Source organism: Abramis brama, assembly GCF_963993115.1.
Source record: "Abramis brama genome assembly, chromosome: 5".
In the NCBI taxonomy this organism is placed as follows: domain Eukaryota; kingdom Metazoa; phylum Chordata; class Actinopteri; order Cypriniformes; family Leuciscidae; genus Abramis; species Abramis brama.
Genome location: NC_139967.1, coordinates 46,694,560 through 46,712,403, shown reverse-complemented (window position 1 = coordinate 46,712,403; position 17,844 = coordinate 46,694,560). Strand labels below are relative to the sequence as shown.

The 17,844-nt window shown below is 39.4% G+C and overlaps 1 protein-coding gene across 2 annotated transcripts in view; it reads right to left on the bottom strand.

Annotated features, from left to right (window-relative positions):
- Positions 1 to 1,418: 1,418 nt before the first annotated feature.
- LOC311083995 (protein NLRC3-like) overlaps positions 1,419 to 17,844 on the bottom strand; it is a 441,701-nt gene continuing 425,275 nt past the window's right edge. For both annotated transcript variants that reach the window (XM_084115780.1, XM_084115781.1), the window contains 3 exons: positions 14,637 to 14,810; positions 3,786 to 3,959; positions 1,419 to 1,907 (listed from right to left, as the gene is read on the bottom strand). In XM_084115780.1, the coding sequence (XP_083971906.1) occupies positions 1,898 to 1,907; positions 3,786 to 3,959; positions 14,637 to 14,810 (358 nt within the window). In that variant the 3' untranslated portion in view covers positions 1,419 to 1,897. The remainder of the gene's footprint in view (positions 1,908 to 3,785; positions 3,960 to 14,636; positions 14,811 to 17,844) is intronic.

The window sequence follows — 17,844 nt, the reverse complement described above, 5'->3', positions numbered from 1 at the left end:
GATTGTCCCAAGATATTTGTAAGACTGCACACACTCCACTGTTTCACCCTTAATGCACGTGACTTCATGCATATAGACATTCTTTCTGAAATCAATAACCATATCCTTGGTCTTCAATATATTTAAATGAAGGTGAGACTCCTCACACCACTCAACAAAGTCATTAATAGAAGCTCCTCATGGAGGAGGTCCGTCCATGATTGAACAGGGAAGTTTGTAGTGCCCATCTGAATGAAGAGATGCAGACTGGTCGCTTGGCATTGGTCATGATTTTTAACATTGGATCGTATAACACCAAGCTGAAAAGAATGAATTAGATGTATGCATGACTTCCCAAAAAAAGCCTTTTAAACTTAAAGGTAGGGTAGGCAATTTTGGAGAGGCTAGCAATAGCAAGCTAGCTTTGAAAGCACAAGATCCCACCCTTCATTCAGAGTGTCTACAAAGCTCACTACGGGCCAGCATCACACGCATCACACACATCCTAGATGTATCTGTCTGTCTTCTTTCAGCCAATCAGAGTTCCTATAAAACTATCCTGACTCTTCCCAGCTTTGTAATGGCATTGAATAGCTGAAAAAACAGCTGGACGCCCCAGAAAAAGTACTTCTTGTTTAGAGCATGACTACAGTAGACATTCAGGAAAAGGAGGGAAAATGATTGTCAAGGTACGCCACAAACAAGGTACACCCCGTCACCTCCATAGACATGAGTAATTTTATTTTGTCTATGGTCACGTCAGTCAAGCCCGAAGCAATACACACACAAGTGACGCAACCCATAGCAATGCATTATTGCAGTGACACCTCACACAGATTCGTAAAAATAGGCTACTTTAGTTTTGAAGTTTTTATTGGGAAGGGATAAAATTCTCATCTGATCACATTTGTCACTTTAACAGCTTTACCGGTTTACATAAATATTTGTTAAACAGGACTAGCAAAACTCTCCAGGCAGTGACAGTGACAAAAAATAAAAAACACCTCAACGTATCCCTTTACAGTTTTTTTTACTCAAAAAAAAACAAAAAAAAAAAACAAAAAAAACAAAGACAAAACTCTAAATCAAAAAAGTATTTGGTTCAGTAGGAGTTATGTACTCAATGAATTCTACATATAAAATGTAATTCTCTCCATATTGAAAATACATGTTAAAACATCAATCCAATCCTGTATTTGTGTGGGATTAGGTTAGGCTACTTTAGTTTTGTTCACATTGTCATGTTAATTATAATCGAATGCATTTTGTTTTATTGACCCAAATATTATCATTGATATTTGTTTGAGAGGGGCACTTTTGATTATTTTTTAAAAGGGGCTCGAGCACCCAAGATCTTTTTCTAGGAGACTTGAAAGTTTGTAGATCCTATACATGCAAAAACATCTACATACCACACTAAAGAAAAAGGAAAACATGAAAACGCATCATATGACCCCTTTAACACATTAATACAAATGTAATGCAACTATTATTAAAAACAAGATGTATAAACTCAAGCTTCCATTGTTTTCTAAAAGTGAGCTTGAACTGTTTTTTCTTCTCATAATTATGAAAAATTTATTTTAATTAGTCTTTGTCTCCCTCTGCTGGTACAACACAAAGATATTCAGGCTCTTTATTTAACTCTGTAACAAAACTCAGAGCTTTTTGAGTTACTGTGCGTTTATACAAATAAAATGGTCTATGAATGAGAAACTGTAATTTGCTGCTGTGAAATAAAAGGTGTTTCACTGCCACCTCATCAGGTCTGTCAGAGGATTGTTGAAATCTAAACGAAGTCTTAATTTATAACAGTGAAGTCACTGTATCTTCAGTCTCTGTTGATTCTGTTGACTGTGAGTCTCTGTAGTGGATCCTTATTCACCATCAGATGATCATCACAAGATCAGACTGTCATCTATATTAACCTAAAATAAAACACACAGTCACATATACAGTATGAGATATTACGTCTGTCACATCTTTTCATAAGAAAACGAAATAGATAATCTATATTAATTCATTCTCAAGAATGATCATATCGCTTCTATCTGATGCTCAAAGTCACTTTACAAAATCAAAAGCACATGAAAGGTCACTTTCACACAACGGACAGCTGATACAGAACTAGCAGAAATGTTCATTACACTCACATTTAATATCAGTTAATAACAACCCAAATCTCAGATTATCACACATATAAGGCGTCTTTACACAGAAAAAGCGGCACAGAAACCAAATCTGAAGCGGCATAAAATCACAAAATGTGCATTTACACAGAATGTTTATTGCTTCTCTGACGCGGAGAACATAAATGCATTTACACAGGAATTAAAATCCCGGGAAATAATACTTTGAACATTACTATTTTAAAACTACAGTTTTAACAGAGTGTTATAAAATGAATTTAAAAGTAATTAAATAGACAAAGAGATAAAACTCAAGATAAATAAAAATACAGAATTTTAAATTTCCTCTGCGTGATATAGCTATCTCACGCTCTGATGTTTGTCATAATTCTGTGGTACTGATAGCTATTTTCTATTTCTTAATAAAATTGTTCCAGATGGAATTATGAATTATTACACCGGGTCGATCACCGCAGGATTTTTTTTTCTTGCTTTTTTTTTTTCAAAGAGCCAGACAGAACAATTCTGCTATCGTTAGCGTTTCAGGCAGGTCGTGTGTGTGGGTGAAATATCGTCCTCAAGAAGATGATTTTTGGAATATAATATAACACAGTGACGCCGAATAAGCATTTACCGTATCTGAGAGAAATGTAGCGTTGCGTTGATCTGCCAGTCTCTTCAAAGGAAGATTACAAACGGCAACGACTCTGTTATTTTGGTGGTTTGCTTCACGATGTGAGTACAGGACACTTTTACTTTATTGTCCCTTGTTGGCTGACATTTTTTAATTTGGCTAAAACAATATGGAGCTAGGCCTATATGTTTAGTCTTCCGCTTCTTGATTCTCGCACCGCGCGTTTGGTTGTCATGACAATGACGTAGTTTAGAGCGGCACAAGTACGCGTTCATTTACACTGAACCAAAAAGTCATCTCTGATACTAGTAGACGGTGGGCCAAGTCCGTCTATCTCGTAGTTGATAGTTGCCCAGCAGCTGTCTGGCTCATTTTTTTAATTTGGCTGTATAAATAATTCACAAAAAGATTACAGATTGTTTCCAACGGGAATTATTGCACATTAAAGTATAAAATAGATTTAATTTCACTAGCTGATCACAAACATTGGCCGGAGTGAGATCCAATCAAAGCTTGTGTTGTTACCTTGTTGAATTGATTTGGCCAATCACGTTATTTGTTGAACCAGCGTCATTCTGAAGCCATGAGTCTACAACCCAACCTGGAGAGACCGGTGTATCTCGGCAAGACAACGTCAAGGTAAGATTTGTTTTACAATGATTATACACCCCTATATCTTAATGCTTTAATATAAGTTGTATTTAAAGACTGCAAGCTATACTTCGCCGTGAATATATGCGTTGTCGTTGATTAAAATGCAGTATTTTTTTTTATTTTCTTTTTATCTTGATGGATCTTTTCTGCACGTCTTTGTGAAGCGCTTTGAGATGCAACTTTTAAAGCTGCTATATAAAATAAAGTTTATTATTCTTATTATTATTAAGCTGAATTTAAGATTCTGATAATCTCAGACAAAATATTCACACACACACACGTGGTGTTACTGAACCCGGTACAATTTACTTATATTTCTAGTGAGTAAATCAGCCATTTGAACTTTAAATGAAAATATGATGATGAAAATCGTTAAAAACTATTCTTACCATAGTGTCTCCAGTTTATAATGTGGATCATCCTCCAGATCCTCTAACAGCTTCACTCCTGAGTCTCCTATTTTATTCCCAGACAGAACCAGTGTTCTCAGGTGTGAGGGGTTTGATCTCAGAGCTGAAGCCAGAGCAGCACAACCTTCATCTGTGACACCACACTCCATCAACCTGTAGAGAACAATGATACACATTAAGCCTATATCCAGAGATAAGCATGACACTTAAAAAATAAATAACATAATGCTGTCAATATGAAATATATACAAATATTCATTAGAAACAAGTTGTTAAATTACATCAGTTAGGGATTGAATACACAGTTTGTACAGTATAAAAATCATTATTTCTATGGAAAATCCCCATAAAACATGGAAACCCAACGTGTGTGTGTGTGTGTGTGTGATTGAGTGAGTGAGTGTGTGTGTGTGTGTGTGTAATTAAAGTATTTGAAAACATTTTAAGGAACTTGTGTGTGTTAGGACTGGGAGAAAAAAATCGACTCCCCAAACTACCGCAAATTTTTGGTTCACAATTTATTATTCCAGAATCAATATTGATTCAAATTAAATTGCTTTAGTTTTGTCCTTGCTTATTGACGATGTTGACAGAAGTTAGCCACTTTTGTTCCAACAGAGGATTTGTTTCCATCATTTCAAGTGGACGCATGAAACAGCTTCACAAAAGATCTTTAAAACCTCATAATAGCATCATTATTTCTGTGATACAATAGTTCAAATTATCATAGAAGTACTGGGATAAAAGTTTAAAGTCCAAATATAAACACTAATGTCTACGATAGCGATCAAAATAGAGTAAATCAGCCTTTGATAGAAACAATCACAAATCACAATTCTTAAAAATCACAATACATATTGTATCGGCACCCAAGTATTGTGATAATATTGAATCAGGAGATAGGTGCATCATCCCAGCCCTAGTGTGTGTGTGTGTGTGTGTGTGTGTGTGTGTGTGTGTGTGTATGTATGTATCTGTTCTAGTGTTGTCACGATACCAAAATTTTGACTTCGATACGATACCAGACCAAAATACCTCGATACCGATACTGAATCGATACCACGGCAAAAAAACTAAAACAGTAAAAGTAACTAAAAAATATGACAGAACTTAATCATTGTTTTATAAATTCATTTTAAAAAGCTAAAAAGTCACATGACCAGTATGATCCTGCCCTGCTTTATGACCATTCCCTCCCCTTTATTAAAAATAATAATAATAATAATAATAATAATAATAATAATAATAATTACATGTCAGTGTGAACGTCCTTACCAAGATGTTTGCAACATTCACATTATTATCAATCATTCTAACATTTACAAACCTTTCACAACTCAGAACAGGTTGGGATGACCAAAATCTTATTTCATGATACGAGTCATTTAATATTTTTAAATGTAATTTTATAATTATAATATAGATATTTAATTTAATTGTATCTTTGTAATTAAAAATAAGCAAAAAAGCAAAATTACAAACAATATGACAAATACTATAAGAGACAAATAAAATAAACAGTGCTTAATTTCTTTTTTGAAAGCTATAGAGTATAGACCAGGGAGCGACAACTGGCGGCCTGCGGGCCAAAAGTGGCCCGCCAGCAATATTTTTTGGCCCGCCGGATTATTTTGGAAGTCCTAAATGCTGCACAAAACTCTTCCACTACTTGAGAAAAGCCGTAGTCGCGCGGAGATTTCACTGCCGCATACTGTGTGAAACGCCCATAGGGAATCATGCGGCGCGGGATTACATTTTAAAGTATAACTGTGCGTTCACACCGGACACGAATAGCGCGTCAAATTCGCGCCTGCCGCGTCTAGTTATACGCTTGACCACTTTGTGTCCATTCGCGCATCAAAAGGCGGTAGCGGTCAGAACTCTGGTGTAGGCTACTTTGGACGGAGCGGGCGGTCTGACTGACAATAGCCCACTCCCGACATCTTTTGACAGCGTATCCGCACTTAATTCTCACCTGAGCTGTTTGGTACTGAAACCATTGTCAGTCAACAACATTCTTTTTTTGCAAGGATGTTTGAAATAGTTCAGCAGAAAATAGCCTACTTCATTTGTCAGTAGGGCAATATGATTTTCGTTTATGTTGCTTAGAAATTTGAGTGATAGGCTTTGTCCTATTTAATTTATGTTAGGCTATTTATATTTCATAATTTTTTTCTGTGGCATTTTTTTTCTCTGCTGACAGTACAATGTTAAAATAGCCTAATATTTATATTGACACGAACACAATTTTTGTATAGCATTTATTATAGGCTACTTAAAGGGATAGTTCACTTTGAAATTAAATTTTGGTATGTTTTAGCTTACCTGAAGGGCATCCAAGATGTAGGTGTCTTTTTTTCCGCAGTAGTTTCAATTTTGATATTTTTAGGTCAAACCGTTCTTGTCTGACAGTCATATAATGCAGGTATATGGATACTGTCTCAAAGAGCATGCACAGAGTCGAAATTAAAACAATTCCCCATCGTCCAAATTAAACAATTCCCCATCGTAAGTACACATTGATGGCCTAAGACACGAAACGAGCGGTTTGTGTGAGAAAACGAACAGTATTTATATCGTTTTTACCTCTTATAACACAGCCGTGTCCAAATGATCTGAGGGCGCAGGCGGGTATAGATATACACTTGATGTCGCCTTGGCTACGGTTTCATTCCAATGAACTGCAGTAGCGAAGGCGACATCTAGTGTATATATCTATACCCGCCTGCGCCCTCAGATCATTTGGACACGGCTGTGTTATAAGAGGTAAAAACGATATAAATACTGTTCGTTTTCTCACACAAACCGCTCGTTTCGTGTCTTAGGCCATCAATGTGTACTTACGATGGGGAATTGTTTAATTTGGACGATGGGGAATTGTTTTAATTTCGACTCTGTGCATGCTCTTTGAGACAGTATCCATATACCTGCATTATATGACTGACAGACAAGAACGGTTTGACCTAAAAATATCAAAATTGAAACTACTGCGGAAAAAAAGACACCTACATCTTGGATGCCCTTCAGGTAAGCTAAAACATACCAAAATTTAATTTCAAAGTGAACTATCCCTTTAATCTCATTCTTTCCGTTAGAGACATTTGAATGTGAGATTATGGAAACGAGATCTAAATTTTGCGGACCCGTCAGGTCGGGAAATAAAGCTGGTGAACACAGAGTGTATTTTAAGCAGTTGCTGAATAGAACCTTGTGGGAGCGGGACGGAAAAAAAAACAGTCCCGCGCAGACCTCCTTAAACCTTAGGTGTGTATGTGTGTGTCCCAAATAAATAATAATAAAAAAAAGGAATAAAGTTCAAAAGTCGGACTGTAAGCGAATGAGGTATGATTGCTATTCACACCTTTATTAAAATGGCTGTAATCTGTTACCACAATAGTACTTGATCTGTTTAAAATGATTTCCTTGATATATGCCTAAGGTGTTAAATGAAAAATTAAAAATCAAAATTAAAATTTGTCTAATCCAGTAATTAATTTTTTTCTATTTTTGATCTGAGCACAATCAGAAAATCAGAAAACCCATTGTTATTCGTTTTTTCATTTTAGTTCAGGAAATAAATAATGGAAAAACAAGTCGTTTTTCATCTTTTTATTTTTGGTTTTAATTTGAAAAAACGATTGAACGAATGATCCACGGACGGTGACGGACCCATCATATTCCGCGATTATAGACCTATATAAGAGTATTTAATTTGTATCCATAGGCCTACTCTGTTTAGCTGGCCCGCCATCTACTGGCTAAAAAAAATATTGGCCCGCGGCCAAAGTTACTTGCCGACCCCTGGTATAGACCTTCTGTAGCTGAAACAATAAGGTCTTCACTCTATAAATTAACTATAGACTGATTCTTAATAAATAGATTAAATTTATTCAGTCAAGCATTGGGTGACTGTCTATTTTGTTTTGTTGTTGGATTAACATTAATCACACAGAATATTACGCTGCCGGTCCGGCCCTTTAAGACTTGCACGTATCCAATACATTGGAACATATACGATTTCTTTTTACAAACGGTTTACGTTCACTAAAGACATACCCGACTGTGTTTACGTGAATACTCGCCAGGACGTGCATTTTTACATATCTTTTTGACTATTCAAACCTAATAGTCCGCGAAAGAGAACCTTCCTAGTACCGGTACATCGTGCAACACTAATCTGTTCATGTGTGAGCTTAATGTATTTGTAAACATTTTAAGGAACTCTTAAAGGAGATTTTTTTTTTGTAAATTTGGAGTGCTGTCAGTAGAGAACAATGACAAAAATCGGTGTTGCCTACACCGTGTTATCCTCTTTTTAAAATTTGCACCCTGTTGACTTAAATGGGGCAAGTTTTAAACCTGCTTTTAGCCTCTTAACATCCTTGATGTGTAATTACAAGTGCCCAGCCATGTGAGTGATTCCTTCAGAGTGAACATGGTGAATCTGACTGCAGTAGATGTGAAAGATGTGAAATAAAAGTGATGTTAATTCAGCCAGCGCACATACCTGTATTTACTTCCTGTTTTCGGTCGAAGTCCACAGTAGTCGAAAGTTTGTACTATTGTACTAGAAGGTTTGCTGGATATTATTACTTGATCTGGTTTGTTTAATAAATATTCTTTTTTTTATTAAAGTGGACGTGCCTTTTATGTTTAAGAGTAAAAGCTTTAAGTTTATAGTCTATTCGTGTCTCAGCCGCGAAGCTGAGCTCCTATGTTCAGCATCGCTCTGTGCGAGCTGCAAAGAGCAGCTGAAATGATAGTGTCTGTCAGTTATTACAATACATATAACAAAAACAATTGTCTAAATTATGTTGCATATTCCTCAAAAGTTCTTGTGATGATATCACTAGTTGACAACATAGTACTATTTTCGGAAATCATAGGCTATGATATTGTGCAGGTGCACGTGATGCAACGCTGTCAGAGCTGACAGACTCCAGTGTCAGACTCATTTCAGTGCAAAATTAGGTAAAAAAACGATTTAATATACTGCAAATAGCCTACTAGTTTTTTATGTTTATTTATAATTCATTTAGGTGGACAACAAGGCTAACAAGTACTGCGCACAGTGCGCAGCTAATTAATTTAACTTTTTTTTTTCTAACGTCATTTTTAGTCGAAAATTTCAGGACTTCAGTCGACCAAGATTTTCTTTGGTTGATTACAGCCCTAATAAAGTGTTGCCATTATTTCAAACCGGTCGCATTAAGTGTAATTGTTCCTTTTGTGTGTGATGGAGTGATTCTTCTTTTTCAAAAATAACACAAAATAAACAAAGTAAAGATGAATTTGACTGATGGCATTATTATTTTCAAGATTTCCATAGATATGGTGATATATTGTTATTGTGTGTTATTTTGGCCATGATAATCATGTAGTGATAAATCTGATATGGTGACAGCCCTGGTTCAGGTGAAACACACACCACTTCCCTCTTTTCAGCTGCACACACACACATTTTGAGGCAATGCTCAAGCTTTTACAAGGGTCTGTTTGCACAAGCATTACAAGGCAAGATGATTTACAGCAAACATTTGTAATTTAAAAAAACCTCTTCACTGTATCCTGCATCTGTTGTCTGGTTTGTAGTTTGTTCGGTTTATTTACCTGTTAGTTTTAATAATATATGTGTCAGGGTTCTGCCCTGGCAGCGTTGTCTGTGTTGTCTCTGTTTAATGTATCTATGTTTATGTTGTGCTTAAACACATGGCTGTGTCTTTGTTTGTGTTTGCCATGTGCTCCTCTGTCCCTTCCTCCTTGTTTCCCGGTACCACGCCCCCTTGTTTAGTTGAGTCCTTGTTTGAGTGTTAGCACCTGTCTCCTCGTTAAGTCCTTGTTTGTCTGAGTGTGCTCACCTGTTCCTCATGTTCTTTGCTCCCTTTATATGTTTGCTCTTTCCCTCTTGTGTTTGCCAGTTTGTTAAATGTTGTACCTCTGAGTACTACTGTGTCTCAGTATCGGTTCTCTTAAGTCTTTAGTGTTTTGTTGTAAAAGTTTGTTAGTACTCTGGTTACTGTCATTGGCTCTGTCTGTCTTGTTCCCTGTTCCAGTCCTGTCCAAGTCCTGTCCAGCAAGCAGCCCTGTTCTGAGCCTGAGATACCTGAGCGCCAAGCTGTAAGAAGTTCCTGTCTGGCTTTAGCTGGTTACCTCTGGTCTCTCTCTGATCTGCCATATCTACACTCCAGCCTACGGACACCTCATTACATCTGCTGCTCTGCTGTTGTCAATGTCTCATCTCTACCTATACAGTAGATTGGATTGCTACCTTCTCCCACCTCGTCGTGTCATCTGTTTGTCAATAAAGCTGTTAATTGTCATCCTGCATTTGAGACTTCCTTCACAGATCCATAACAGAACGAACTGGCCAATACAGGACTCAGCAAGATGAGCATCAGGGTCCTGCCACCTGCCAACATGCAAGAGAGAATGGCCCGTCATCGTAGTCTCACTGCTCTTCGCCAGGATGGCTTAGGAGTAGGGGGTTTTGCCCAGATGTTTTGGACCTGGTCTAGGGGGCTAGATTATAATGATGCTGCTCTCAAGCATATCTTTAACTCCTGCCTGGATGACCCCTTGCCTGCATGGGAGTTGGATTCTGTCCATATTCTGGATTTCTGGGGTTTCGTTAGTTACCTTGGTAATCGCAGTAAGTGGGGAATGCCGCCAAGCCCACCTGCATCTGCCTTCAACTTTCCCCATTTGTCTCGTCACATTTATGATCCTCCTCTGGCTTCTACGAAGAGACTGCGATCCAGACGGAATAGGGCAGTCCTGTCCACCACATCTACCTCAGAGCCAGTCAAACCAACCCCCACCACTTCTCAGACATCCAGGTCAGTCCCAATCACTTCAAGATCTGACTCACTATCTGTTATTCAAGCTACAGCCAAATCAACCGCTGTCATCTCTCAGACAGATATGCCAGTTCCAGTCACTTCAAGATTTGAGTTACCATCTGTTATTCAAGACAGTCAAATCTACCGCTGTTACCTCTCAGACAATAACGCCAGTCAATCTAAGATTTGAGTCACTAACTGTTATTCAAGACACAGTCAAATTAACCGCTGTCACCTCGCAGACAATAACGCCAGCCCCAGTCACTCCAAGATTGGAGTCACTGTCTGTTATTCAAGACACAGTCAGATCCACCGTAGTCATCTCTCAGAGAATTCTGTCACTCCCAGTCACTTCAAGATCTGAGTCTCTATCTCAGGGGTCTCCAACCTTTTTTCATCTGAGAGCTACTTTTTAAAAGGAAATGTGGCCGAGAGCTACTCATGTAATACAATACTTAAATCTCTTAAATAATGCCTCATAACTCTCATATTATTAACTATCAAAACTATTTTAGACCTAAAAGAGTTTTTGTAGGCCTAAATATGTCACCCTTAAATGTCAGAGAAAAGAACAGAATCAGAGATTATTTTTTAGTTGATCATAAGATGAAATGGCATGAACATTTCATTTCATGGTTATAGTGACAAAAATGATCACGTAATCACAGAATCCTGTTCAAAAAGTAAATACTACACAATGAAATCAATTCACCAAGTTTTACTTCGAAAACCAGCAAATAACAAATAAAATTAGCATCAATATGCACTTTTTGTTTACATAAACATTAAAATAATAAATTTTAATAAGATTTTAAAAGTGTCTTGCAACGTTATACAACATGCATCAAGTTCAAATCAAGTTGTGACAAAAAAGGTTTTATAAAAAGATAAACCTCACATATTTCAGCCTTTAAATCATTTTTTATAAAAAGAATGAGTAAAAAAGGTAAATTACTGACATTTACAATGCACATGATTAGCTTATCTTTTATTTTTAATAGTAAGATTCGGTCCGATTTGCCTGTGGCGTCTGTCGTTAGGCCTAATATGCAACCATGCACTGCTCTCCACAACGACAAAGATTTCCACCACCGAAAAATGCTTGCTGTAGCTCTGCTACAAGATTTATTAACAGATAAGAGAAAAACACCTGTGATGATTGGTTGGTTCTTGTCATATGGTTTGTGGCATTCTGAAAAGTTGCGCCTGGAAAAAATTAGCGTGCTTGACGCGCGCCTACATTTGAATGAACTTGAGCGTGCAAAAGACGCGATATGTGAACGGCCCCTTGGCGAGCTACCTCAAATCAGGCCACGAGCTACTGGTAGCTCGCGAGCGACGTGTTGGAGACCCCTGCTCTATCTGTTCTTCATGACACAGCCAAGTCAACCGCTGTCTTCCCTCAGTCAATTACGCCTGTTCCAATCATCTCTGAGTCTGTCGACTTAACCTCTGTTTTCCCTGTTACTAACGAGAACTATCCTGTTTCTTCAGAGCCTGCTCAATCTGTTTCAGTCAGTGCTGATTCTACGAGGGTTACTGCTTCTCCGCCTGGGTTGGCCGAGTTAGCTACAGATACTACAGAAACAGCCCAGCAAGCAGTATCAGCTCGTCGTAAGAGGAAGAAGAGAAGGGCACGTGCTGAACAGTCCACATTTATCCATTCCCAAGCCCCAGTTCCAGTGGTTTCTGAGGTGTCAAGCCAAGTGAATTCTATTCCCATGCCGTTGATAAGCAATATCATTCCCTAGAGACAACCTCTACCAGTCCTGTTATGTTTACTGATCCCAGTCCCAAGATGCCTATTGTCATTGCTGCAGAGGCTTTATCTGAACTTCTAACTAGTCTTGTCAAGACCCTGAAGATGCCTGTCAATCCTGTCTTGTCCACTAGTCCCAAGTCTACTGTTGAGAGGGCATTCTCTGAGCCCACTGCCGCTACAGAGAGGGTGTTTCCCGAGCCCACTGCCGCTACAGAGGGGGCGTTTCCCGTGCCCGCTGCTGCTACAGAGAGGGCGTTTCCCGAGCCCGCTGCAGAGAGGGTGTTTCCCGAGCCTGCTGCCGCTGCAGAGAGGGTGTTTCCCGAGTCCACTGCCGCTACAGAGAGGGTGTTTCCCGAGCCCGCTGCCGCTAAAGAGAGGGCGTTTCCCGAGCCCGCTGCAGCTACAGAGAGGGCGTTTCCCGTGCCCGCTGCTGCTAAAGAGAGGGCGTTTCCCGAGCCCGCTGCTGCTAAAGAGAGGGAGTTTCCCGAGCCCGCTGCTGCTACAGAGAGGGCGTTTCCCGTGCCCACTGCTGCTACAGAGAGGGCGTTTCCCGTGCCCGCTGCTGCTAAAGAGAGGGCGTTTCCTGAGCCCGCTGCTGCTAAAGAGAGGGCGTTTCCCGAGCCCGCTGCTGCTACAGAGAGGGCGTTTCCCGAGCCCTCTGCTACTAAAAGTGCTGTCCTAGAGCCCGCAGATGCTACAGAAGGTGCTGTCCCAGAGCACGCTGATGCAACAGAGCGCTGTCCCAGAGCCCGCAGATGCTACAGAAGGTGCTGTCCCAGAGCCCGCAGATGCCACTGAAAGCGCTGTCCCAAAGCCCGCTGATGGTAAAAAAGGTGCTGTCCCAGAGCCCGCTGAGGCTACAGAAAGCACTGTTTCCAAGCCAACTGCTCCAGAGTGCAGAGCCCAGGAGGGTGTCCCCATCTGCACAGCCCAAAAGGGTGTCCCCGTCTGCACAGCCCAGGAGGGCGTCCCTGTGCACGTCTGCACAGCCCAGGAGGGCGTCCCCGTGCACGTCTGCACAGCCCAGGAGGGTGTTCCCGTGCACGTCTGCACAGCCCAGGAGGGCGTCCCCGAGTCAGTCCCCGTGTATGTCTGATCAGCCCAGGAGGGTGTCCCCGAGTCAGTCCCCTTACCTGTTTCCAAAACCTTCCCCGATCCTACCAGCCCTGTCTTTGCCCCCAGGTCTGCCAAGCCCCCTTGGAAGCCCAGACCAGCTAGGCCAGTTCCTGATCCCCAAAATGCCCCATATCAAGTTCCCATTCCACCCTCTGTGTTTCCTGGTTATAAGCCATTTTCCCCTTTGTCAGCTCCTAATCTTTTCCCCGGTTCTGTTCCCACCTGCCATATGCCACCTTTTGTGTTCCCTGGTCAATTTGGGACTTCCATGGCTACGCCCTGCCCTACCCCCCCCCCCCCCAGTTGTTCTCTCCATGGTCTCTGCCAGTTTTGGATGCCTGGAGGCGTCCTTTAGAGGGGGGGGGGTACTGTCAGGGTTCTGCCCTGGCAGCGTTGTCTGTGTTGTCTCTGTTTAATGTATCTATGTTTATTTTGTGCTTAAACACATGGCTGTGTCTTTGTTTGTGTTTGCCATGTGCTCCTCTGTCCCTTCCTCCTTGTTTCCCGGTACCACGCCCCCTTGTTTAGTTGAGTCCTTGTTTGCGTGTTAGCACCTGTCTCCTCGTTAAGTCCTTGTTTGTTTGAGTGTGCTCACCTGTTCCTCATGTTCTTTGCTCCCTTTATATGTTTGCTCTTTCCCTCTTGTGTTTGCCAGTTTGTTAAATGTTGTACCTCTGAGTACTACTGTGTCTCAGTATCGGTTCTCTTAAGTCTTTAGTGTTTTGTTGTAAAAGTTTGTTAGTGCTCTGGTTACTGTCATTGGCTCTGTCTGTCTTGTTCCCTGTTCTAGTCCTGTCCAGGTCCTGTCCAGCAAGCAGCCCTGTTCTGAGCCTGAGATACCTGAGCGCTAAGCTGTAAGAAGTTCCTGTCTGGCTTTAGCTGGTTACCTCTGGTCTCTCTCTGATCTGACATATATCTACACTCCAGCCTACGGACACCTCATTACATCTGCTGCTCTGCTGTTGTCAATGTCTCATCTCTACCTATAGATTGGATTGCTACCTTCTCCCACCTCGTTGTGTCATCTGCTTGTCAATAAAGCTGTTATGACACTATCTACTGTACATATTAATCCTTATTCACTCCGAGTCTTTATGGTAGAGATGATCTTACCACAGTTTCTCCAGTTTACAGTGAGGATTCGCCAGTCCATCAGAGAACAGCTTCACTCCTGAATCTCCTAGTTTATTCTCAGACAGACCCAGTTCTCTCAGGTGTGAGGGGTTTGATCTCAGAGCTGAAGCCAGAGCAGCACAACCTTCATCTGTGACACCACAATCCATCAACCTGTAGAGAACAATGACACACATTAAGCCTATATCCAGAGATAAACATGACACTTAAAAAATAAATAACATAATGCTGTCAATATGAAATATATACAAACATTCATTAGAAATAAGTTGGTTAAACACATCAGTTAGGATTAGGGGATTCAATATACAGTTTGTACAGTATAAAAATCATTATTTCTATGGAAAATCTGCATAAAACATGAAAACCCAACGTGTGTGTGTTATTGTGTGTGTGTGTGTGTGTGTGTATGTGTGTGTGTAATAAATGTATTTGTAAACATTTTAAGGAACTTGTGTGTGTTAGGACTGGGAGAAAAAAAATCGACTCACCAAACTATCGCAATTTTTTGGTTCACGATTTTAAAATAGATTTTTATTTATTTATTCCAGAATCAATATTGATTCAAATTAAATTGCTTTAGTTTTGTCCTTGCTTATAGACGAGGTTAACAGAAGTTAGCCACTTTTGTTCCAACAGAGGATTTGTTTCGATGATTTCAAGTGGATGCGTGGAAGAGACGTGAGACTAAAAAGCCCTCGCGCTACTCATATTCTGAGAGAGAGATAAGACAGTAGAGCTGCACGATTCATCTTTAAAATACTGTGATATCCATTCAAACACCCACACAATTTTCCATTTCGTCTGTCTATTAAACCTTTGACAAAATCATATCGCAACATTCAAATCTGTGCTGGCGCTGCCGCTGACCCAGAGAGAGTTGTCATGAAACAGCTTCACAAAAGGTCTTTAAAACCTCATAATAGCATCATTATTTCCGAGTTGAGCTTCCGGATCACGAATTTACTGTAGTTTGTTTTCTCTTTTGCAGCACTTCATAGTTTTTATTGGAGAAAAACTATAATCGGATTGGAGTAGAGCATATCGAGAGATTTTATTGTTAATATAGTTTTAATACAGATGTAAAATGGACTGTTAAATGGCCCATAATGGTTATTACGTTCTTTAGGAAACGATAGGCTCACAGAAAAACAGCCCAAATCACAGACATGGGGATTCGCACGGGACTGGTATTATCAGAGGACCCCTGTGTTGGCCGGAATACGGTAGGTAATTTTCGGGGGAATTTTTAGACATTTTTACAGACATGGCAGATTCGCACGGGATAAAAATCACAGACGACCTCTGCGATTATTACAAATTACCGGAGGTCCCTAGGTAATACTAATCCCGTGCGAATAGGGCTTTAGTTACCATGACCACGATCAGATAAGTTGTTTTTATGACTGTTAGCAAAGTGAACAGGGCCTCTGCCACAAGACCTATAGACATTAGAACAGAGTCTCCTGCATTAATTTATCGATGAACTGATTAACATGAAATTAACATGCATCCCAGAACATTTTGTGAATGATTTACTTTTAATACTATTATCTTTTGATACTATTATCCAGAGGTGGGAGACTCGAGTCATATGACTTGACTCGAGTCAGACTCGAGTCGCAATTTTCTGAACTTGAGACTTACTTGGCTAGATCTCTGAAAAGACTCGACTTGACTTTAGACTTGCTCCTTGTGACTTTAGACTTGACTCGGACTTGTGCCTATTTACTTGAAATGACTTGTGGAAAATATTTTTTTTCAATTATTGTGATTTTTTTTTATTTTACGGAAACTCGTTTTCCCTCCTCTGCGGCTGTCAATCATTCTCCATTCAGTATTCAAACAGCGCGCGCGCCTCTTCCGGTTGGATGCACGGTAAAACTCTCTCCAATATGATATATTCACATTATAATGCATGATCTGTAGATAAAAGGCTGTGGATTTGCATAAAATGAATTTATTTTGTTGGAGTTTGTTGCTGTTTTTAAACGACTCACTACCGTGAGCTTGTTAGATCACACACATCACAAGGACTATGAATCGGCATCAAACGCACAATAACTGGAATTTGAAACTGTGAAACAAATGATCAATAAACTGTTGGACAGATATACACTAGGATTTGTGCGCTTGACATTTCTTCACTTTGTGCCGTGAACTTTTAAATGCGCACTTGTGCAGCGCAGCACTGCACACTGTGACTCCATGTTGTTTTTTGCACATCATTCTGCACCCGCGATGCGCATATGCGCTTTGTGCACTCTGTTTTGAAGCGTTTCATATTATCATGGTTTTGCGCACTGAAAGATTATTAAAAGCCTATATTTTTTATACCTAGCCTGCTCAATACATTTAAAATAAGCATAATTTAATTGTATATTATTTCTGTGTAGTGTAGGCTATATAAATATATACATTTCTGAATTCTTGACATTAATATATAAATATAAAATTGTGAAATGTATGATTGCCTGATTGAATTTTATAAGAGTACTAATAGTAATTTGTTTTTATTAACATGTTTATTTTTTTATAAAATTACTGTGCAGATTTTTTCAAGAATTACTTTTTGCTGCTGATTTATACACTCATTAAGTTTAATAAAAATACATAATACATTTATGTAATATTTAAAGGTGTTAACTGTAATCTTACACTGCAAAATAATAACTTAAAAAGGATTAAATTCATCACAATTATGTAAGTATCTGGAAATTTGCCGCGGGGCGAGGGCTTCGATAACCTTTCTCTTTTTTGACCATACATGTGTTTGCATCCCTGGACACTTATAGGTATTATTACTATATGTTGAGATGGGGGCATGTGACAAAGTTCACTCCATGTTTACACAGATACATCAGGGTATTCATAGATAGAAATGATCCAGTTTAACAGTAGTTCTGACTCCTCCTGAGAAGGGAACATCAGCACATTCTACTGTCTGAAAAACAATAATATGAAATTCCCAGATATATGTTCTTAGTTCTTTTTAAGCGTGTTCACGTTGGCCTAATTGGATTAAATTGAAATTTTGAATGTTTTTGTTTAGTTTACACTTTCATAGGGGACATCACAGCAAAATAACTATATGTAGGGCTAGCACAAGATGGGAAAAGTTTTATTAATTCTTGTTTACTTGTGTTCATTTCATTTATTTTTATTTTAGAGCATTTAAAGTGCTTCT